General features: G+C 38.2%; 2 protein-coding genes across 2 annotated transcripts; both read right to left on the bottom strand.

Moving 5' to 3' along the window:
• Nucleotides 1-496: 496 nt before the first annotated feature.
• Nucleotides 497-4,634, bottom strand: parietopsin. The gene is made up of 4 exons (XM_036567949.1): nucleotides 4,301-4,634; nucleotides 2,890-3,218; nucleotides 1,352-1,597; nucleotides 497-674 (listed from the first exon to the last, which is right to left on the bottom strand). Exons 1-4 carry the CDS (start codon nucleotides 4,632-4,634, stop codon nucleotides 546-548), a joined length of 1,038 nt encoding a protein of 345 aa, XP_036423842.1. The 3' UTR covers nucleotides 497-545.
• Nucleotides 4,635-5,768: 1,134 nt separating this feature from the next.
• Nucleotides 5,769-20,035, bottom strand: nt5dc3 (5'-nucleotidase domain containing 3). The gene is made up of 14 exons (XM_036568274.1): nucleotides 19,644-20,035; nucleotides 17,877-18,061; nucleotides 17,477-17,551; nucleotides 17,319-17,374; nucleotides 15,264-15,354; nucleotides 14,962-15,099; nucleotides 14,379-14,439; nucleotides 14,020-14,122; nucleotides 13,378-13,479; nucleotides 13,072-13,153; nucleotides 11,313-11,399; nucleotides 9,750-9,890; nucleotides 8,852-8,916; nucleotides 5,769-8,643 (listed from the first exon to the last, which is right to left on the bottom strand). The coding sequence occupies exons 1-14, from the start codon at nucleotides 19,891-19,893 to the stop codon at nucleotides 8,382-8,384; spliced, it is 1,698 nt and encodes a 565-aa protein (XP_036424167.1). The 5' UTR covers nucleotides 19,894-20,035; the 3' UTR covers nucleotides 5,769-8,381.
• Nucleotides 20,036-20,109: the final 74 nt, after the last annotated feature.

Below are 20,109 nucleotides of genomic sequence, written 5' to 3'. Positions count from 1 at the left end.
ATGTCCAGTATAAACCCAGCACTTTTTACTCAGATGGGCTATGCACTGAAAACGTAACCCGTCTTATAACCCACACATTTCCTTTTGTTTAAAGCATATCTGAGGATCTACAATACATAAGACCCACAATTCTGTACCATGTTTTGGACTTCTAATGAGTAATGTGTGATATTACATATGTTGCTTTACTGTAAGACTGCATTATTTTCTTAAAAATAAAAAAGTAAACAAAATCCCTCCAGAACTACAGTCAGCGCTGAACTGTTCCAGGCCACCTGCAAAAACCACAACACAACTACAGAATGTAATTAAACTGAGAAAGTTTACTGAATAAAATACTGATGTATACAGTGAAAAGAAAAGTGATTAATACAGCATACAGGGATATAAATCCTGTTTCAACAGTTTCAGCTGACTGAAATGGAATCAGTTAAAACTATAATGAAAATGATTATCTTCACTGAATAATTTTGATGAAAAATGTTTTGAACTTTAACAGTGGGGAGTGATTAATTAGTTATTAATGCATTGTGTCAAGTGTGTGGTCAGGCGGGCGTTATTCTGCTGTCTATGCTGACCCGACTCGTCCGTAAGGAGCCCATCTCCAGGCTGTCCGAGCTGCCACGGGGGATGTAGCGGCCGCAGGACAACACCTCCAGAGCACAGTCCCGAAACTGAACACATCACAGCAGTCAGTGATAAAAAGAAACAGATGGATGAATGTTTGTTTCCAGTATATTAAATTTCATACTCTATATTCATATATGGTATATAGATTGTAGCTCCAGATGTAGGTGTACAATATGATACAACTTCACAGAATTGAAAACCTACAAAAATTTAAACACAATCTGTGGGAAGTTACACTTTCTTTTTCCTATATTAAACCAGTTTAGATATCATATGTTTTTATATTTGTTACCATATGGCTACAGCATGTGACAACAGAATTGCAATACTTCATACTTTTCTGTATTCTTAAAACATTTATGCATAAATGGCAATTATGTACATGACTTGTTTTCAAGCCTGGATGACAGAAGTGGCAGATACCCAAAGGCAGTGCACTGGCTTAGTCCCATTGCATTATTGCAGATTGTAGGTATGTTGGTGCATGCTGTTGCCATATGGCAACAAAATGCAAAATGCAATTTTTAAAAAGAATCTAAAGAAAATGATAAAAAATGTATTTATATTTCAGAATTCATGCTGTAAAGGGTTAAAAAGGTTAATATTCATATCAATATTGATTCATATCTAGTGCTGATGAGTGCTGATATTAACAAGAGGATAAACTGCATGGCTTTGATATTATTCCCACTGTAGTACTTTTGATTTCAGTATAACACACCTGCTTGTTGGTCATGAAGTAAATTATGGGATTGTACACAGGGCTGGTTTTGGCGAAGTACATGGGCATGGTAGCCACTAGAGGAGGGATATGGAGCTCAGGGTCCACCACCACCACCATGGAGATGGCAGTGTAGGGCAACCAGCAGGTGAAGAACGTTCCAATCATGACCAGAACCATTTTAACAGCTCGCCTGTTCTCCTCCACATGGGATTTACCTCCCTGCAGCTCCACACTTTTATTCAGCTGTGGAGAGAGAGACACAGGACACAGGGAGGCATCACGACATCTTATTTATGATAAAAGAAAAAAACACTGAAGTCCAGGAGCTATTCTCATGGAAACATCACTGAACATTAGTAGATGTCAGATATGAGAGATGAAGACATTTGTTGCCTGGGTTTCTTTCTTATAACCCTCATTTGCTTGTGGTACACTAGGGGCATAGCTACGAGTGGGCCTGGGGCCACTACCCAGACTGACCAAAGACCTTCTCTGTCAAATGAGGAAAGAATATTCATTAAACCAAATTTTTTAAGATAATGAAGTTTGATTTATTGTCTGAGTGCCAAGCTCTGCCTATGACTGCACTGCTGTCAGGAACAGGCCTACATTACAATGTGGGACATTGGCACATTTGGAAATTGTATCTACCAAGTTGGCCTACCCTTTTTCATGGGCCTACCTAATAATCTATTTTGAGTTACACCACTGTGGCACACTATAAACCATTAACCTTCATTCAACATAAAAATGCACACTGAAAAAAGTCACGCATTGAATATAATTGAATGAATTCTCATTTTCATATTAACTGTAGAAATTATGCACTCGTGTGTAAAACAGTAGCCATTAAATGCAATTTCCACCTGTTTTAGAGGCCCCTCAGTCATGCAGTGTTTTCTTCAATAACATTGATGGACTATATTTTGATGGAAATGTGGATGTTATACTTTATTAATTCTACAAGGGGAAGTTGTCATTTTGCTACCCAACTCTGCTTACTCTGAAAGCAGCACAGCGTCGCTAACAGGGCCACCTGAGGCCTTTTTATCCTATTTTCTATTATGGCAGTTGTACAAAGTTTTTTCATGTAAAGAAAGCTGCAGTTGTGCTGTCAGTTTTATCTCAGCAAGGCCATTTTTGTGGAGAGAATTTTCACAGGAAGGGGTCTCCCCACTTCCCTTTAACTCCTTATTGCTCGCTAGCAGCTCAACATAAGGTCATAACATTTCACACACAGAGGGCCAACAGTGTCTTTGTTACTCTGATAAAAATATCCTATGAAACAGCCACTAGAGGGGCTGCATGAAAAGCTCCCCTGCTAATTTTAATCAAGTAAATTCAGAACATTACTTTTCCCAGTGTTCTTCATGTGGTAACACAGTTTATTCAAGTCAAATACATTCTTTGATTAAAACGAACAGTTTGAATGACCCAAATCTCTGTTCTTCATTAATCTGAAATCTCACAAACACTAGCAATTTCATCACAGCTGATACACTCTCTGCTTTGTAGACTCACTATGTCAACACTACCTTGCACATGGAGAGCAGAACGTTGGTGTAGCAGTAGATGATGATGGCTGTGGGGACAAGGAAGCAGAGGAGCGTATAAAGGAGCAAATAGCTGTAGTTACTCCACGATCTCTCCTCCCAGCCTAGAGAGCAGGATGTCCGGACCCCCTCTGGACCATACGAGCTCCAGCCTAGCAGTGGTGACACAGCCCAGAACAGGCAGAACAGCCAGATGAAGGCCAGGCCTTGACAGCTCTTGCGAACATTCAGCTTAAAGCCAGCCATGGGTTTACAGACCACGTTGTAGCGCTCATATGCCAGCAGCGTCAGAGTGCAGAGAGAAACCAAACCTAGAGGAGAAACATTCTGACTGTTATCTGCCATTCACATATATATGTGCCATGCATGTACCCCTCCACCATGCATGAATTTTAAAAATTATGTTCAAAACTGAGATTAACAGTATCTCAGGCATTAAACAACATATTCATAATCAATTAATGAATTAACTTCCTGTGAAGAGCTTTTAGAGGCATTCAACTCCTTAGTTGTCTGGTTCCTATCACCACCACTATGAACAATTTGTGATGTTCTCTACAACTTCCCTAGAACTTCCTTTAGAGCAAACCACTCTAAATGATCTTAATCAGTTAATTATGCAGAAATGTTGAAAAATCAGTGGAAGTCACCTTTCAGATTAATAACTGAATAATGCACACATGGTTCTGGGGAAGTTTTGTGAAAATATTACAATGAAAATGGAAAGAAAAAAGATAATATAGCAATTTTGTTCTTACAACACTTGGTGATGATCCATTGGCCCACAGTTATTAAAAAAAGTAAATAAGAATAATACTAAATATAATTAAAAAAAACCTAGGGTTAAAATAAAATAATTGGTATAATTGGTTAAATACTTGGCATCAAAAATGACCAAACATTCTCTCAAATCTTACATGCATCTATTTTGATAACTGTACCTGGAACAGCTAAGGGTCCACAATTCAATTCAGCAAGTTGCTGATGCTGCTGTTACACAAAGTTGCCGCTTCACAAGTCTGAGCAGTCTGAAATTTCTTTCAACCAAAAACGAAAAGCAACCGCAAAGCCAGTTAATGCTGAAAAAAGACCATTAGAATCATTTGGATTAAAACCTTCCAAAAGGTAATTGGCTTAATGGTTTCCATTTGAGACCACTATTTTCCTGTAGGACTTTTAGATTCCATTATAAAAAAAATCAGATGGATCTGGAATCAGCCCAAGAACACCTGTTACACCATTAGAGTCCTTTACACTGTGATTTCAACTCAAAAAACACACTACACCATTATTACATTATATACTATTGGACACCACCAGGAACCAACAAAATTTTTTTTCAGCAAGGAAGTGACACATGAATCAGGGTATTTAAAAATCCTTTAGAACTTACCAAAATAATTCACAGCAAAACCTTGGAAGATGCAGAATTCATCACCTAAGAAGAAGGAGCCTTTGTAGTTGGTGATAGTGACGATCGCAGAGCCACACAGGGCTATCATGAGGTCAGAAACCGCGAGGCTGAGGATGATGACGTTCATGGCGTTGAGAAGATGTTTGTTCTTCAGCATCACAGCAATCACTAGCGAGTTATTGAAGACAGAAAAAAGAGTGTTGATAAACATGAGATAGGAAAGAATGCTGTAGCCCACTCTTGGGAAAATAGTAGGCGCTATGTTTGTTGGTGTGTTTAAGTCCCCATCCATGGGAGAAGATCTGCTCTCCATTGTTTGGCTCCTGTCTCCCCAAAGTCTCTCAGCAATGCAATGTTCTTTCACCAAACAGCCTCTGCTTATCCATGTCCAATAGGCCTACCTATTCTTGTCTGCCCACAGTATAGATGGCTTGGATTTAATTGGGGTCACCTCATCATCCTTATCTTTGTGATCCTCTGTCATTTGATAAATTGCCTGGCAGTGTAATGAAGCAGCTTTGAGACTATCTTACTGATTAAATCCAGACTGCATAAAGACAAATGGAAGCCAACTGAATAAGGGGTCACTGCAAAGACTTACTGAATATTAAGTATCAGCTTAATAAAATCTAGGAGATCCATTTTGAAGCATTGATAACCTATTTTAGAAACCTCAAATGCCAAAAAGCTGGGAAAGTATGGTAATAAATGCTAATAAAAACAATAAGCAGTGACTTGTTAATTCACTTCGGCCTGTATTTAAATGAAAGTTACGACTGTACTATGCACAGCGGACGTCACATGTCAACATCATTGAGAAAATCTGAAATGGACTTATGCACAATGGAAACCTCAAGAGTTTAATAGCCAGGGTCTCTCATACTATGGGAGTATACTGGTTGCTATGGCATGGGTAACTCGCACTTCTGTGAGGGCAACATTAATGCTGAAAAATATACATACTGGAGCAATGTATGCTGCCTTCTAGATGATGTCTTTTTCAGGGACGTTCATGCTTATTTCAATGTGATGATGCCAAGCCACATTCTGCACATTATAACAGCATGACTGTGGGTGCTAGACAAGCTTGCCTCCAGTCTAGACCTCTCTCTTATTGAAAATGTGGATGCAAAATTTGTGTGACAGCAAAGGCCCAGCAAGGTAAAACCTGGATTAATCAGTGTCTTCAATCCCCAAATGATTATTGAGTGTTGTTAAAAACTGTCCCAGCTTTTTGGAATGTGCTGCAAGCATCAAGTAAAAAACAGGCATACATTTACTCTCCAAAAGTACTGTATTTTGTGCTTTTTTCAATTTAATATAGGTTAAGCAGAATGTACCAATGTTTTTTTTCTGTTTCTAGCAATTCGCATCCCAACTGTTACTGGAACTTAGGTTCTCAGATACACTTAAAGCTGGATAAAAAATGCATTTGAACACATGAATCTTTCAGGTAATTGTTTAATAAATACGTCACACATGTAACCCATTCTGAATGGGGGTGGTCACAAAATAAATCCAGCAAACTTCAAACAAAAGTCAAAACAACCTCAGAATACCGTAGTCACTCAAGGCTTTTGTGTCAGAGGTCCAACCCATCAGTCTGTCCCTTTTCATTCATAAGAAAGAAAAACAGCTACATCTGTTCATTGGGCATACACACAAAATGAACCGTATAACACCATATCTGAAAAACAAAACAAAACAAAAACAAGTGCAACGCTATTTCAGTTCCTTCACGAGTGATAAACATTTATATATCGTGTCATGTCATGTTGAAAGCTGGCCAGAAAAACAAAGTTTTACAATACACTGGTCATTAAACTGAGCAAAATGACAACAGGATAACCAGATAGAATATACACACACAGAAAACATCAGATTGTAGAATGAAAGTGAGCACTTGGGCCTCATTTTTTAAAGACAGAAAGCTCTAATTATACAGTATTCTATAGTCAATAAACCATCAATAATATTAAAATTACGTTCAGCAGAAAATGTAGTAAATCAACACAATGCATAAATAAAGCATACAAGGCATTTAATAGAGAACACCAGGTTTTCTACCGTCTTACAGGCATCTAAAGCACTTATGCATAAAACTTTTTCATAAAACTTTGTAACTTGCTAGAATTTGTGCGTATCAAATATTTTATTCAAGGACGCAAAGCAAAACTACAAAAACCAAGTTTAAAATGCTATGAAAGATAAGCTCTTTCTTCATTTCAACGCTGTAGGACAAATGCCGTACTTCAGATTGCTGTTCGCTTTGGTGGTGTGCTCAACGGTGTTGGTATAAGAGGCTCTGCTGTTGATCCAATGCTAGTTTTGGGTGTCACAGCACTTTCACAGTTTAGTGATATCCCTACTGGACGCCCACCTCATGCAGCTCATCAGTTAATTATTAATTATTAAAGCCTTTATGAGTTGAATCAGTTTATAAGAGCAGGGAAAATAATAAACTGTGCAGTGCTGTGGTCCTCTAGAATAATCCATCCCTGAGTTAGGGTTAGGATTTGGGTTTGAAAAATAATGCTGGTGACAGAGCAGAAGGGAAAGTTAGACCCTATATATTGCTCTTTTCAGCAAGCATGTAAAGCCAGAAAAGAAGACGACAACTACTCCCATTTTCCTATGAGCAGAGCACAGATTTTAGAGATGCACTAAATACAAACCGAAGCTATTGCTTATTTTTAAATCTCCACCACACTGAGGCACATTCTGATAAAAGAGCAAACACTTTAGCAACAAATCAACAAAAACAATCAAAAAATATGCATTTCAATTCTCCAGTTAATTAAGAGACACTAACTGAAGACCAAAACATTCACATAGAGTTCAGATATGCTGTAAATATAAAAATAAGGTAGTGACAGTTTTAAATACTAAAGAGCTATGGCTGTGTTTTATGCCTGGTGAAAAATTACCCACTCTTACATTCTTTTTTAAATATGTAACACTGGCGCAATGTGAATCTTTGACTGGCAACGTTAGTGTACTAACTGCATGATTGTTTAGCCTAGAATAGCTGAACTCTACCATTTTTAAAAATACATCAAGAAAACATGCAAAAAACAGTACTTCATTTTGTTTTTTGTTTTTTTTACAGTGGAAATACCTACATCACTACTTTAGGAGATGTGCGGCACGTCAACTGAACAAGGTTGTTTAAACTCCAGCATTAGTAAATACCACATTTATACAGCTGATTTGTCTGCTTAAATAAACAGTTTGGCAAAAAACTAATTAATTAAAAACGTATTTGCACAATTTTCTACTTACCCTAGGTTTAGCTGATCAGCTAAGACATGTTTGGCGTCCAATTTTGCATCTTTAATTCAGCATTGGAGCTTTGAGGCTAATATAGCTAACAAACACCAGAACTCAACAGTCAACCAAATCGTTTTTGTGATTCATCCCAAAAAACTTCTCTCAACCTGCTTAAACTGCATCCAGGTCTTCACTAACATTGTCCAGACTAGATGAATAAAGCTTCACCACTGTGGGAGCCATTTCAGTGTGGTTATAAATTATAGGACTGATCTTGGATCAGATTCCTTCATATTCATGATAGTCACTGTCACAAAAACTGATACTACATCAGCACTCCTAATCCTAAAGTGGTTTATGAAGAGATCCTGTTGTCTAAAAGGCTCCCCACAGTTTTTTTCATTTTTATAGTTCACATTAAGTCATACTGTATCCTAAACCACACTGTCAACTCTGTGTGACCTTAGATAGGTCCTGGAGGCAGTTTGAACAGGTTGGGAGAAGTTTTGGTGATGTATTTCCACAGAAACTATCTGGGCTATTTGGGTGACTACTGGGTTCTTGTGTTTGTTTACAATGTTTACATGTAGCTCAAGTCGTAAACCAAACAAGCAAAATTTAGACTCCAAACACGTCACCTTGGGTCAGCGCCAAAGTGTATAAATTAGCTTTTCGTCAAACTATTACTTTAAACACTAGTAACAGCAGTCGCACTGTGGTATATAAATATACACATTATAGATATATATTTTGCTCTATAACCGTAACGCCACCTGTCATCTGTCCAGGCTTATTCAGATCCTGCTCGCGTGCTCTGGAAGGGTATGTTCATGGCCCCTGCACTGGTCTGCTCTGGCCAGAAGGGGGCCTCGTGTTGCAGCGGAGTGCGTCTGGGGTAGAAAGTGTGTTGTAGGTCGTAGTTGAGCAGGCAGCTGATGGAAGCCATGTAGATGTCGGCGAAGCGGGAGAGGCGACGGGAAAAGTAGGTTGGATTGTGATACGTGCGGAAAAGACTTCCGAACTGAGGGTTGAAGATGTCTTTCGCCCGGGATCTGCCACAGCAAATCGTACAGAAGTTCATTCATACAGCCATTTAAAGTCAATGTAGAAAATGGCTTATACTGAAAAGAAAAAGCTCAGATGCAGCGATATAATGCATGTTTCTTCCTCCCATGTCTATATACAATGTTGCTTATGCATATACACGTGCAGAATACATGCTTCAGTATAAAACATATAGAATACGCTACGATGTGTTACCTCATGTCCTCCCTCTCTTTGACCCAGTGCTGAATCACTGCCTGTGAGGCAGCATCTCGGTGCACCTGCAACAGACACAGAGAAAGAAAAACGTCAGGAAAGCCCAGTAAATTCTACATAATCTTATATATATATATATATATATATAGGCACATTGCTAAAATATGTTACTATAAAGGCACACTATGTGGTGATAGACAAATAAGCTTACCACAAATTATTCAGTAACTACTTTGAAGCCAATATATAAAATAATTATGAAAGTCAGAGATGGATGTCTGGACCCAGTGGACCCAGTGACGGTCCCTCAATAGTTTAAGAGGGTAAACTATACTGAAAAATTAGCCACTTCCTAAAAATATCTGATATGAGTAGTCAACTGTGGCACTATATCACACAAAACGCAGCACAGCATGTAATAACGACGCATTAATTCTTCTCACCTGTTTTGTTAATGGTTCATCCTCTACATATGACTGAGTATCAGCTGAGACATTATAAAGGAGGAGGAGAGAATTCACTGGCTGAAAAAGTGAATAAGAAAGCTTGCAACACTAAATACGACATCTGTTTATGAAGAAAGTCCTGCCTTTTAATAAAAAGAGCCAACTGGCTTGCTTGTAAAGCAAGTGTGTTTTTTGAGCCAAACACTAAACTACTCATGTGGTTTTGGTCATATTTTACCAGTGATTTTAAATATGGTTTTGGAATGTTAATGTGGCTTTTAGTTTCAGGTTTTACCTCTTTACCCATTGTGAGAGATAGGAGTTTGGTCTTGTGTTACTGGACATAACTGCCCAGGGGTGTTTCCAAGATGCACAGACTTTCCTATAAGGACTGGTATGAGCAAACCCCCTACAGCTATGGTCTGCTCCTGAGTGCCCCCCCTCAGTCTCACCTGCATGTGTTCCAGCAGGTTGGTCAGGCTCTGCAGCCAGGTCATGGTGTGCACATATTCCTCCGTGTTCATGATCTTGATCTCCTTTCGCAACTCAGGGATGATGGCCCCAGTCCTCCAGCCATGCTTCAGAGTCAGATCCTAAACAGGGCATCAGTCTTCCATCTTAACACCACTCTTAAAATTAAATTCCAGTTCGTTAGCCCCCTTTTACCCTGTTTTTTAAACACCTCAGTGTCACTGCTGGACTGAGAATCGTCCACCAACCAAAAATATCCAGCCAACAGCGTCCTGTGGGCAGCGTCCTGTGACCACTGAAGAAGGACTAGGGGATGACCTATATAAATCGTGCAGCAGCAGATGAGCTATCGTCTCTGACTTCACATCTACAAGATGGACTGACAAGGTAGGAGTGTCTAATAGAGTGGACAGTGAGTGGACACAGTGTTCAAAAACTCCAGCAGCACTGCTGTGTCTGATCCACTCGTACCAGCACAACACACACTAACACACCTCCACCACGTCAGTGTTACTGCAGTGCTGAGAATGATCCACCACCCAAATAGTACCTGCTCTGTGAGGGTCCATGGGGGTCCTGACCACTGAAGAACAGGGTAAAAGGGGGCTAACAAAGTATGCAGAGAAACAGATGGACTACAGTCTGTAATTGTAGAACTATGAAGTCCACCTATATAGTAAGTGAAGCTGATTAAGTGGACAATGAATGTAGAAACAAGGAGGTGGTCATTATGTTATGCCTAATCGGTGTACAGCTGAATGCAGAATTTTAAAAACACTCCAGCTTAAACTGCATGTTTTCTAAGTAAAAATTAGTTAACACATCCTCACCCTCTTAACAAACTATGGCATTTTTCTGCACATTTGAGCACACAAGTAATTTCACGAGAGATGCCCAAAGTTTTGCATATGACTTTATACCCCATTATTTGTGTTGTGTAAACTACACGCCTAAATCATTAAACGCTTGCCTCATACATGCAAAATTCTGTTTGAACTATGCAGCATATTCTTGCCATTTTTATAGATAACAATGTGTCATACAGTGCCTGAAACCACATAAGCAAGTCTATTTGAGATTATGATTATTTAGGCAAGCAATTTGTACAATGCTAATTAATAGGGTATAGGCTCCCATTACTTGTTAACTACATTAGCCTTACAGCTTCAGAGCAACACTAAAGAGACTTCAGACACCAACCATGTCTGCTACATTTAGCGTGAGGGGGAAAGTTTTGCCCATTTGATTTTTCAGTGAAATATAACTTAAAGTAGTTGCCAAGTTTAGGATTCTGAGAAACTACTGCACTGCACAATTTTATGTTTGTAAAAAATACAACACTGAAATATTTTGAGTGCTGTCTGCTTTCATGCTGTCTCTCTGATACTCTCACTTTTGTTGCTTTGTTGCTGCTAACATGCCAATATTCTCTCTGCTGTAATGTGAACACAGGAGGTCAAATATGCCTAGCAGCATTATTTTTGATGTATGCCTGGTTCAAAAATGTTCAGCAGCATAGACATTTGTGTTGGTGCGTTGCTCACCGCAAGGTCACTGTAGATGTGGTCTCCAAAGTACAAAACCTTTGAGCCCCTCCAGCCAGTGAGTCTCAAGAACTCATACAAGTTTCCCTGGAAACAGGGAAATGCTGAAAGTCACTAGAAGTTTGAGAAAATTCCCACATAACAATGACAAGACTCTCATGCTGTACTTCAAACGTGTCCACATTATTCCTGTGGCCCACGATGCTTTGAGAGACTTACAGGCAGAACCTCCAGCAGAGTGTAAACAGACAATATTTTAAATGTTTATAACATTCCTAACAAAGAAATACAGAAATAATTTTAATAAAATAATATTTCAGCAGAAACCTGAACATGTGTGGGAGAAATGCTTTTGCCAGACAATTCTGTTTATAGCCTACATGAATGACTTATGGTAATAAAGTTATTTCACTTAAATTTTTTTTTATTTTGTTTATGCTAAAAGCCAAAATTATTAAGTGTATACCAGTGTTCTGTAACAATGTTTAATACAAAAATGTATTAATTCACTTAAGTCTAACAATAAAACCAACAAGAAAATGCAATCATAATGCTCATCCCTGCATTTTTTTTTTTTTACCTTAAATAAACAATAAATATACACTGCTAAAGCTCTCCTAATCACCTATTTTCGGCAGTAGCGCTTTAACTATGCCGACGTCCGTGTGGCTTCGTGTTCGTCACAGAACAACATTGGTGTCAACGCAAACATGAATGCAGTACTAGCGCCAAGCTAGCGTTAGCTCGCGGTATTTGACTGATGTCAGCTAGTTTACAGACATTTTAAGCTTGTAACGGTCATATAATTAACATTCTTTACTTTTCTTTAGTTGCACTATTACTGTAACTTCTTTTTTAAAGGCTTAAACTCGAAGTCTGTCTTTATTATTATTTATTACTATTGGAACGTTAGCCTGTTAGCTGGTTAGCTTTCCACTGACCTCCTCAGCCTAACTTACTCTCCTTAGGGCAGAATATTTCCAGTTACAACAACAATATAAAGTGCAAACCAGTTGAAGAGAGTCAGTTAGTAGTAACCAGTGATCTGGTTGGATTTTATGGGCAACTAGGCTTTTTCAAGGGGTCATTATGAAGCCAGTTTGTCTTCTGAATTACTCAGCTTTCTTGAGTACTTCATGCTTGTAAAAACCCTGGTTTATGCTTGTAAAAGTCCTGTACTTGCCATATTTTCATCTTCATTCAGCTGTAGTAGCAGCTACAAACTGTATGTTGTCCCAAAATGCCTCAGAGGCATACAAATTTAACATCTAAAGCAGCTTTTCTTGTTCTTTACTGTTGGTAAACACCGGATATTTTGGCCATTATCTCAAAATGAAAAACTCTTTTGTAGCTACTGTTGCCAGGCCAGGCAAGCTTTGCACAACAAAATAAAATCCTATTTAACGAGGGAAAGGTCACACGATTAAGACAGGTCAGAAATAGTCTTGTGTAATACAGCAAACATTATGGTGGCAAAATAGATGCTGCCTAGTCTAAATTTAGCTACAATGCAGTCCAGCTCGGAGGTGCTTTACACGTTAACTAGTGACTATATACAAAGATCTCTACAATTTCCCATTAGGTTCAGTGGGATTTCTGGCAGCATTCTCTAAAGCTTGTCTAACCTTTACACAAAACAGTAGCTACAAAAGAATGAAGTATGGATAGGTCACTTAGTGGAAAAACAATACAGACCAACAGTGAGAATATACATGAGCTCTCTGCCATTTTTAGGTTCAGCCCAGAGGCCATACAGCACCTGTTTATAAATCTGCCCTTTCTCCAGATGGTGAATCCTGTCCCATAGCAACACTCCTTTATCAGTAACTCGCCTGAATGGCCTTTAGGAACACAAAAAAAAACATAGAGAATTGGTACTCTGGTTTGGGCAGTATTCCACAGTTGTCATGGTTAACTTTTCAGCTTTGTCACATGCAACTGTGTCAGGACACGGGCAAACAAAAAGCCTGAGGGTGCTGTTATTGTGTAAAAACGTCATTCATACAAGTCTAATTCAGCACTGCCAGTTTCAGTTGAATTACTCGCTGCGTTTCCAGGAACTCACTTTCTGCGGTCGTTAAAGAAACTTGGCTTGTCAGCCTGCACTATGACCACATCGAATAGGTCCCTCCAGTCTTTTCCAACGATGTAGTTCATTCCTCGATTTCTAAAGAGTGACCAGATCACAAACACAAACCATTCTTAAAAATGTGGCCTCAGTCGGGTTAACGAAGGAAACAAGTACAGAGTCTTGCTCAGTTTAAAAATTTTGTTTATGTCTATACTGTCGTATGAAAAGGTTTGGGAGCCCCTGGTCAAATTACATGCTTTGTTGAATTTGTAAGTGAATACAAGTTAAAATATCCTCTACAGAGAACACACTTCTGCACAGTTTAATACAATATGACTGTTTAATTGCTGAATTTAACATATTAAGGGTGAAAAAAGGCGAAATGTGGATTGCACAAATGTTAAGCTATAAGCCATTTTATATTTTATGGTCTAATTTTCTCTAATAGGATAAGAAAATAAATAGAAATTGTGCACTAAAATTTGCAGAAAATGCCATATTTATTATATTCTGTTCCTTGTAGAGGATGTGTTAACTTGTTTTCACTTAGAAAATTAACAAAAACGTAACTTGACCGGGGGTGTTCAAGCTTTTGCATACAACTGTATGTAGAAATACGCCAGTAGTTGTACTTACACAAAGTCCAGGGGGCTGTTGGTGATCAGAAACATCTTCTTTCCATTATCTGAAAGCTTTCTTAGAACTGCATGGGTCTGTTCACCATAACAGATGTACTTCTCTGCAAAAACATTAAAAAGCAAAGTGTGAGTGATATATTGATTATATATTTTTCATATACTTAAGCTAAAAGTGACAAATTCCAAGTGAGAGAGATCGACCACAGTAACTCAATATTAACTCAATAGTAACTCTTCAATTATTATAGTATTTTATATTACATTAAGTTTCTATTTATTTGTTCAATTTAATCTGACGAACCTTGCCATCTAAACAACAGTATGGCATTCTGAGATAAAAAAACATTTTAGCATTACCAATATCTGCCTCAACAGCTCGATACATAATTCCCCTTACATGGACATCTCCTATGGCCTCCTGGAAGCAGAGAAAAATAAACCAGACACAAAATATCAGAGCTGAGAACAAAGGCACAGTGTTCTGCATCAAAAGAAGCCAGTGCGGCCCTGCCAGTGGCCCTCCTGTGCCTCATTAATTTACCTCAGACAAAGTGACAATTATAGGGACTTTTATCCAGCATAGAAAGAACACAAGATGAGGCTGCTTTCAGCGTTTCTTATTAGATCTGAAAAAAAGCTGTCAAAACTGTGGGCTGTTCAGTCATCAATCTTCTCTGAACCATAACCCTACACCCCAGCAGAGTAGGCGCAGATGGTGCTGGAAGACATGCCTCTGTAAAATGGTGAAAAACACAATGCATAACCCACACAAACAGCAATACTTAAGGCCAAATTTATTAAAGAGTGTTTATCCTCTTTATCTGAGAGTTCTTACATCTTTATCTTCAGATCGACTGACCATAAGCCCCAAAATGTAGCTGCTGGAGTTTTTTACACCACCTGTACATAACTGATGACTTGTTTTGTCTTCTGGTCTAACCTTGACATCTTTGTAGAGATGTACAGGCTCATAGTCGATGTTGTGCTTCATGAAGTAGTCATTAACACATGAGAGCAGGGTCATCTCAGGCAAAGAGAAGATGTCCATAAACTGCTTCATAGTGTGCCCATGGGAACTCTAAACAACAGTGGACAGGATATTAGCAGACAAACATGATTAAAACAAGACAAACAAAAACCTATTTTTGGACTATTTGATGGAAAAAATAGCAGTGCTTTTTGAGATTATTATGATTGTTTTTATGATGCTTAATGGAAATCGGTCCTACATAAATCACCAACCTTGCCATAAAAGTCACTCATGATCTCCAGAGGGACATGGGAGCCCTCATACATAGCAATGACTTCTTTATCTGAGACAGGGTGAAGTCCCCTACAAGAACACACACATGCTGATAAGTATGGACAATATGGCAAAAACATATGATACTTGAAGACATTTTCATAAACTATATGCATCACTATCATATTTATTTTCCTGAGGTTTGTGAACAAGTTAGAACACACAAAATGCACCAGCAAAACAGAACTGCCAGTTTCTCAGAAAAAAAAACAAAAACTGTAAACGAATGGTATTTTGCTAGGGACAAAAACGCAACCCAAAAGTATAACAATCCTCAACTGTTCCAATAAAAGAAACGTTCATTTGAAATCCCTTGACGGTTAACAAGATTATTTTTCTATTGTGAGAAGCCCACAAGCTTATTGTTCTGTCAAACTCCCTGATGTATTTGGATCAACATCATGTCGTGTGTGATTTTACAAGTTTATTTGGCATTCAGTGTTTTTCCCCAAGATTTTACAGGCCAGTTAGTAAACCTTTAGAAGCTAACAGAGACAGAGCTGTCGTGCATATGTGATGTCATGAAACGCATGGGTCTGGAGTAGTGTCATCATCCAGAATCATTTTTAAAAAAAACTAAGTTTTACATTCTCTATACATTTACATCCTCTAAACAGTTCTCATTAATTAGTAGTAATATTGTTATTTATAGTCTGCTAGTTCATGTCAGAAGAATTCATACACAACAGAACACTATGTTTCATACAGGGTCAAAGAATAATTTGCATGTATGTCTATAGAACTGTATAAAAACAGTATTAATAGTTCCTTAATAAGTACTGTTTGGATTGTCAAGTCAAGAAAGGCCAAATAGATCTGCTCTTCATTATTATAAACTGAAGAATGCTATAGGAAGTTTCTTATGTCTGCAAACATCCAGAAGGTGGAGCTCTCTTGTTATTACTCGTTGATAAAACATCAACCAATAAAACACATCTTTTAACACCATATTTCAATAAACCGCCACCAATAAATTCTGTGATTAATGCCTTCTGTGACTAACTTAGATGACAAAGGACTACGGTACAGACATTATAATAGAGGTAGCTAAACGCTGCTCCACCAGTACGAACTAGTTCAACTCTGCCACACACTGTGATATAACACTGCTGTCTCAATGACCAAATCTTATGATAATCTGAATTTAGTGCATCTTTAGTTGTAAAAACAGACTGAGAATAATTCTTTGGCCAAAAATGAGCACATACCAAATAAAAGCCGAAGCAAACAAGCCAGGCGGTTGTATGATGGCAGGTCAAATGCTGGGCATATATCTGGTATTTTTGTGCTTAGGCTATACATTCATTCCGTAATCACCACCTATAAGCAGACAATAGCTCTGCATGTCCTCTGTGCTGTTCTGCACACTTTCACATAATTTTGTGAGTCATGTGTCATAATGTGAGAAACCATTTAACCAGTTAGCATGTCTGCATTATTAAACAGAGAATTTGCTGACACAGTTGACAGAGTTTAACAATGGATTTTAATTTATTTTGATCATAAAAACCTTCAACATTGACTGTTTCATAGCTATATGCTGGAGCAATTTACTGATTTATAAACAGTAAAACTCCATAGCTTGGGTGTGGAGATGTGCATATCAATACAAGCACAACTGCTGGCTCTAATAGTTTTCTAAACCTACTATTTTATTATATCAGTTTACATAAAAAGGAACGATATTAACTCTTTCTTCATTTTGTTCTATCCAGTTTAGGAATGCTAAGGTGGGGCTAGAACACAAGACTGCAAAATCTTTATATTATGCATGCAACTGCACTATTAAAGAATATTCAGAAAAGTGCACTGTGGTACAATTTACCACAATAATCATAACATACTGACCAATCTCAGGCTTCAGAAACATCAATCTGGCTTTAATAAATAAAATAAAATAACATTTTGATTACACTGAATATTTACACCATGCAATTGGCTGAATTGAAATGACTAGTCTGTTAAATTCAGTCTTCCCCTTTCATATTACCTACCTATACACTGTTCCAAGCTGGATATAATGAAAAGCATCTATCTTCATCAGTAAAGCCTGAATAAGAAGAGAGATCAAGATAATTATACCATATAAAAGTGTGACCTAAACAAACACGCACATCCTCATCATATAAATCTATCAGCAACAGCTACACACCTTCTGAACATCATAGTGCAGCCCCCGAACCACAAAATCAGGGATGTACTCGTACTCCTTCAGTCCCTCTGGGTACTGGACCAAAGACAGAAATTAAAAAAAGGTCAAATATTACTGTGGACACTTGTATCTTTCTTCACATCCAGCTAGTACTAGTTCCAGTGTGTCTACACAAGTAACAGGCACACTCTAACCTCCTTATTGCTTCATACCAACAACTTTAACAGAGCATTCAAATGTCAACATATGCAAAAGCTCAGTAGTACTTTGTTCCTGCACACAATGCTCACATTGTTCTGGTGCATTTACAGGTATTTACACTGTAAGAATAAGTAAGATAAAACTACATTATAACTGACTTTAAATCTGTGCACTTCTTATGACGAAACTGAGTACTGACCCTGTGTTCTTGGATGAGAATATCCCGAGCGATGTTGAAGATCAGGGTGTGGAGATTGCTGGAATAGAAGGCTAAAGTGTAGTCGTAGTCAAAGCCATAGATTTCAATATCCTGCAAGCTCATCTCATTGTTGGCGAAGATGGTGTCCGGATTCACAAAGTTGTTCGATATTGCTGGGATTAAATCTGTGGAGAAAAACAGTGTTGTGTTAATTTTAGTGATCAAGAAACATTCATTTAAATGTAAAGCTATTTTCTTTCTCTTACTTAAAATCTCTTGGGTAAGAAGTGTTCTCTAGATACTTTTGTGCTACGCTCTTAAAAGAGATGGTGCTTTAAGGGTTCTTTAGTAAAGAAAATGGTTCTATATAGAACCATGAACACTCAAAGAACCCTTTGCATGATTAAAGGGATCTCTGTATCATAAAAGGGTTTTTCAGACTGATAGAGAATGTGCTGTAGATGGTTCTATATAGAGCCTTTTTGAAAAGCGTTCTTCTATTGTCACGATGTCAAGCCTGTAATAAAAAAAAGAACCCTTTTGGGTGCTATATAGAACCATTTTCAAAAAGTTTCCATAAAGAACCATCTATAGCACATACATGCATATCCTCCATCAGTCTGAAGAACCTTTAATGATGCTAAGAACCCTTTAATCATGCAAAGTCCACTTTGAGTGTTCTTGGTTCTATATAGAACGATTTTCTTTACTAAAGAACCCTTAAAGCACCATCTTTTTTAGGAGTGTAAATAAAAAAAGTTTGAAATCACTTATTCTGTTATCCATGTCTTGGTAGTTAGTCAGCGATTCATATCTGCATGTAAAATAACATTTTTGTCATGATGGGAATTCTGTAAAATCATCTTAAAATGACATGGATTACCCTTTTGAAATAACAGGAATTTAGTAAGTAAGTAAGTAATTAAGTAATAGTATTACAGTAATTTCGACAGGATTTCTTAGGTTCTTATGGTAAATTCAGTTTAATTCACTACGGAATGTTACGGAAGTATTATAGATTACTTCAAGATGGTACTACAGGAATATTAATATAGAAATTAAAATATAGATTACAGAAGTATAATACAGCACAACATAAATCTTACCACAGTTTTAAGTTTACACTGTAATAATACAGTTTAAAATATACAATTTAACTAGTGCGTCTATGACTAAAATTACAAGTTTTGTTCATATCCCCATGTACATAAAAGATCTGCAGTAATACTATAAGCAACTATATTTCTATAATGCTGTATAATACTTGTGTAAGTTAATTATTTATAACAGTTGCACTTGTGTATAATATTCCTGTGGTACTATATAATGGTAATACACAATAACGTTACATGTATAGTAGTAAACTAGAATGACTGTCTGAATTTACTATAAATTAAAATAAATAAATTCTGTAGAAATTCCTGTGCTTTAACTATACAGACCACTATAGAATCTGTAGAGAATTACATTATCGCTATCTTAAGTGTTTAGATATAAGCTACGAGACACTTAAGAGAAAACAACTGGCAACCCAAATTTAGGAAAATCAATCCCCGTATGACGGGGCAGAAATCGGTTGCCGTTGCACCTTAAATGGTGCAAATAGTGCTGCGGTTACAAGCACAAGGATGTAACTGCTACACCATTTAAGGTAGAACGGCAAAATTCGAACAAGGAAGCCGGCGAATGAGAAGCTGACTTCAGCTGCTTCCCCTCCTGTGGGGTGACAGGTGACAGTGGTCCTCAGAGGGAATTCACTAAACCCACCTTCAGTCTGCCGTTTGGTTTCATTGTAAACAGACCACAGCCAGCCGGTCACGTCTCCGTCCGCGGAGCTGGTGCTCATGCCGGCTGTGGAGAGCCGTGCCGGGGAGGATAGGTTTCGATACGCCGGTTGACATTTCTCAGAAATCCCTGTCCCGCCAGGTGGGTGGAGAGCCGTACAGCGAGCCAGCAGCTTCCCAACACCGCTCCCGCTTCTGGCGAGGCGAGAGAGGGGCAAAAACAAGGTCGGCATGGTTCCTCTCTGCCCCACAACCGTTCCCCCTGTGTAGGTCCTATCAACCGAGAGCGGCCACAGCGCCGGCTACATGAGCCTGAAACTCAGCTCCTCTCCGCCGGGCTGCCTGATAGTGCCCACTGCAACAGCCTGTCACGGGTAAAAATACTTGGGTACTTTCCGTTTTCACGCTCACAGCCTCATTTCATAATAAAAGTCATTCCATAAAACAGC

The sequence above is a fragment of the Colossoma macropomum genome, unplaced genomic scaffold (genome assembly GCF_904425465.1).
Source record: "Colossoma macropomum unplaced genomic scaffold, Colossoma_macropomum, whole genome shotgun sequence".
Classification (NCBI taxonomy): Eukaryota; Metazoa; Chordata; class Actinopteri; order Characiformes; family Serrasalmidae; genus Colossoma; species Colossoma macropomum.
Note: the sequence above shows the minus strand (reverse complement) of the source record. Positions and strands in the feature narration are given on the sequence as shown.

What these genes read in the sequence shown, in the direction of transcription:
- parietopsin (XM_036567949.1), bottom strand. Translation starts at nt 4,634, where the DNA reads ATGGAGAGCAGATCTTCTCCCATGGATGGGGACTTAAACACACCAACA. An exon ending in TTTTGCTGTGAATTATTTTG is followed by an intron (nt 3,219 to 4,300) that starts GTAAGTTCTAAA and finishes TTTCTCCTCTAG; the next exon opens with GTTTGGTTTCTCTCTGCACT. An exon ending in TTCTGCTCTCCATGTGCAAG is followed by an intron (nt 1,598 to 2,889) that starts GTAGTGTTGACA and finishes CTCTCTCCACAG; the next exon opens with CTGAATAAAAGTGTGGAGCT.
- nt5dc3 (XM_036568274.1), bottom strand. Translation starts at nt 19,893, where the DNA reads ATGCCGACCTTGTTTTTGCCCCTCTCTCGCCTCGCCAGAAGCGGGAGC. An exon ending in TGAGTGACTTTTATGGCAAG is followed by an intron (nt 15,100 to 15,263) that starts GTTGGTGATTTA and finishes ACTGTTGTTTAG; the next exon opens with AGTTCCCATGGGCACACTAT. An exon ending in AGCTGTTGAGGCAGATATTG is followed by an intron (nt 14,123 to 14,378) that starts GTAATGCTAAAA and finishes ATGTTTTTGCAG; the next exon opens with AGAAGTACATCTGTTATGGT.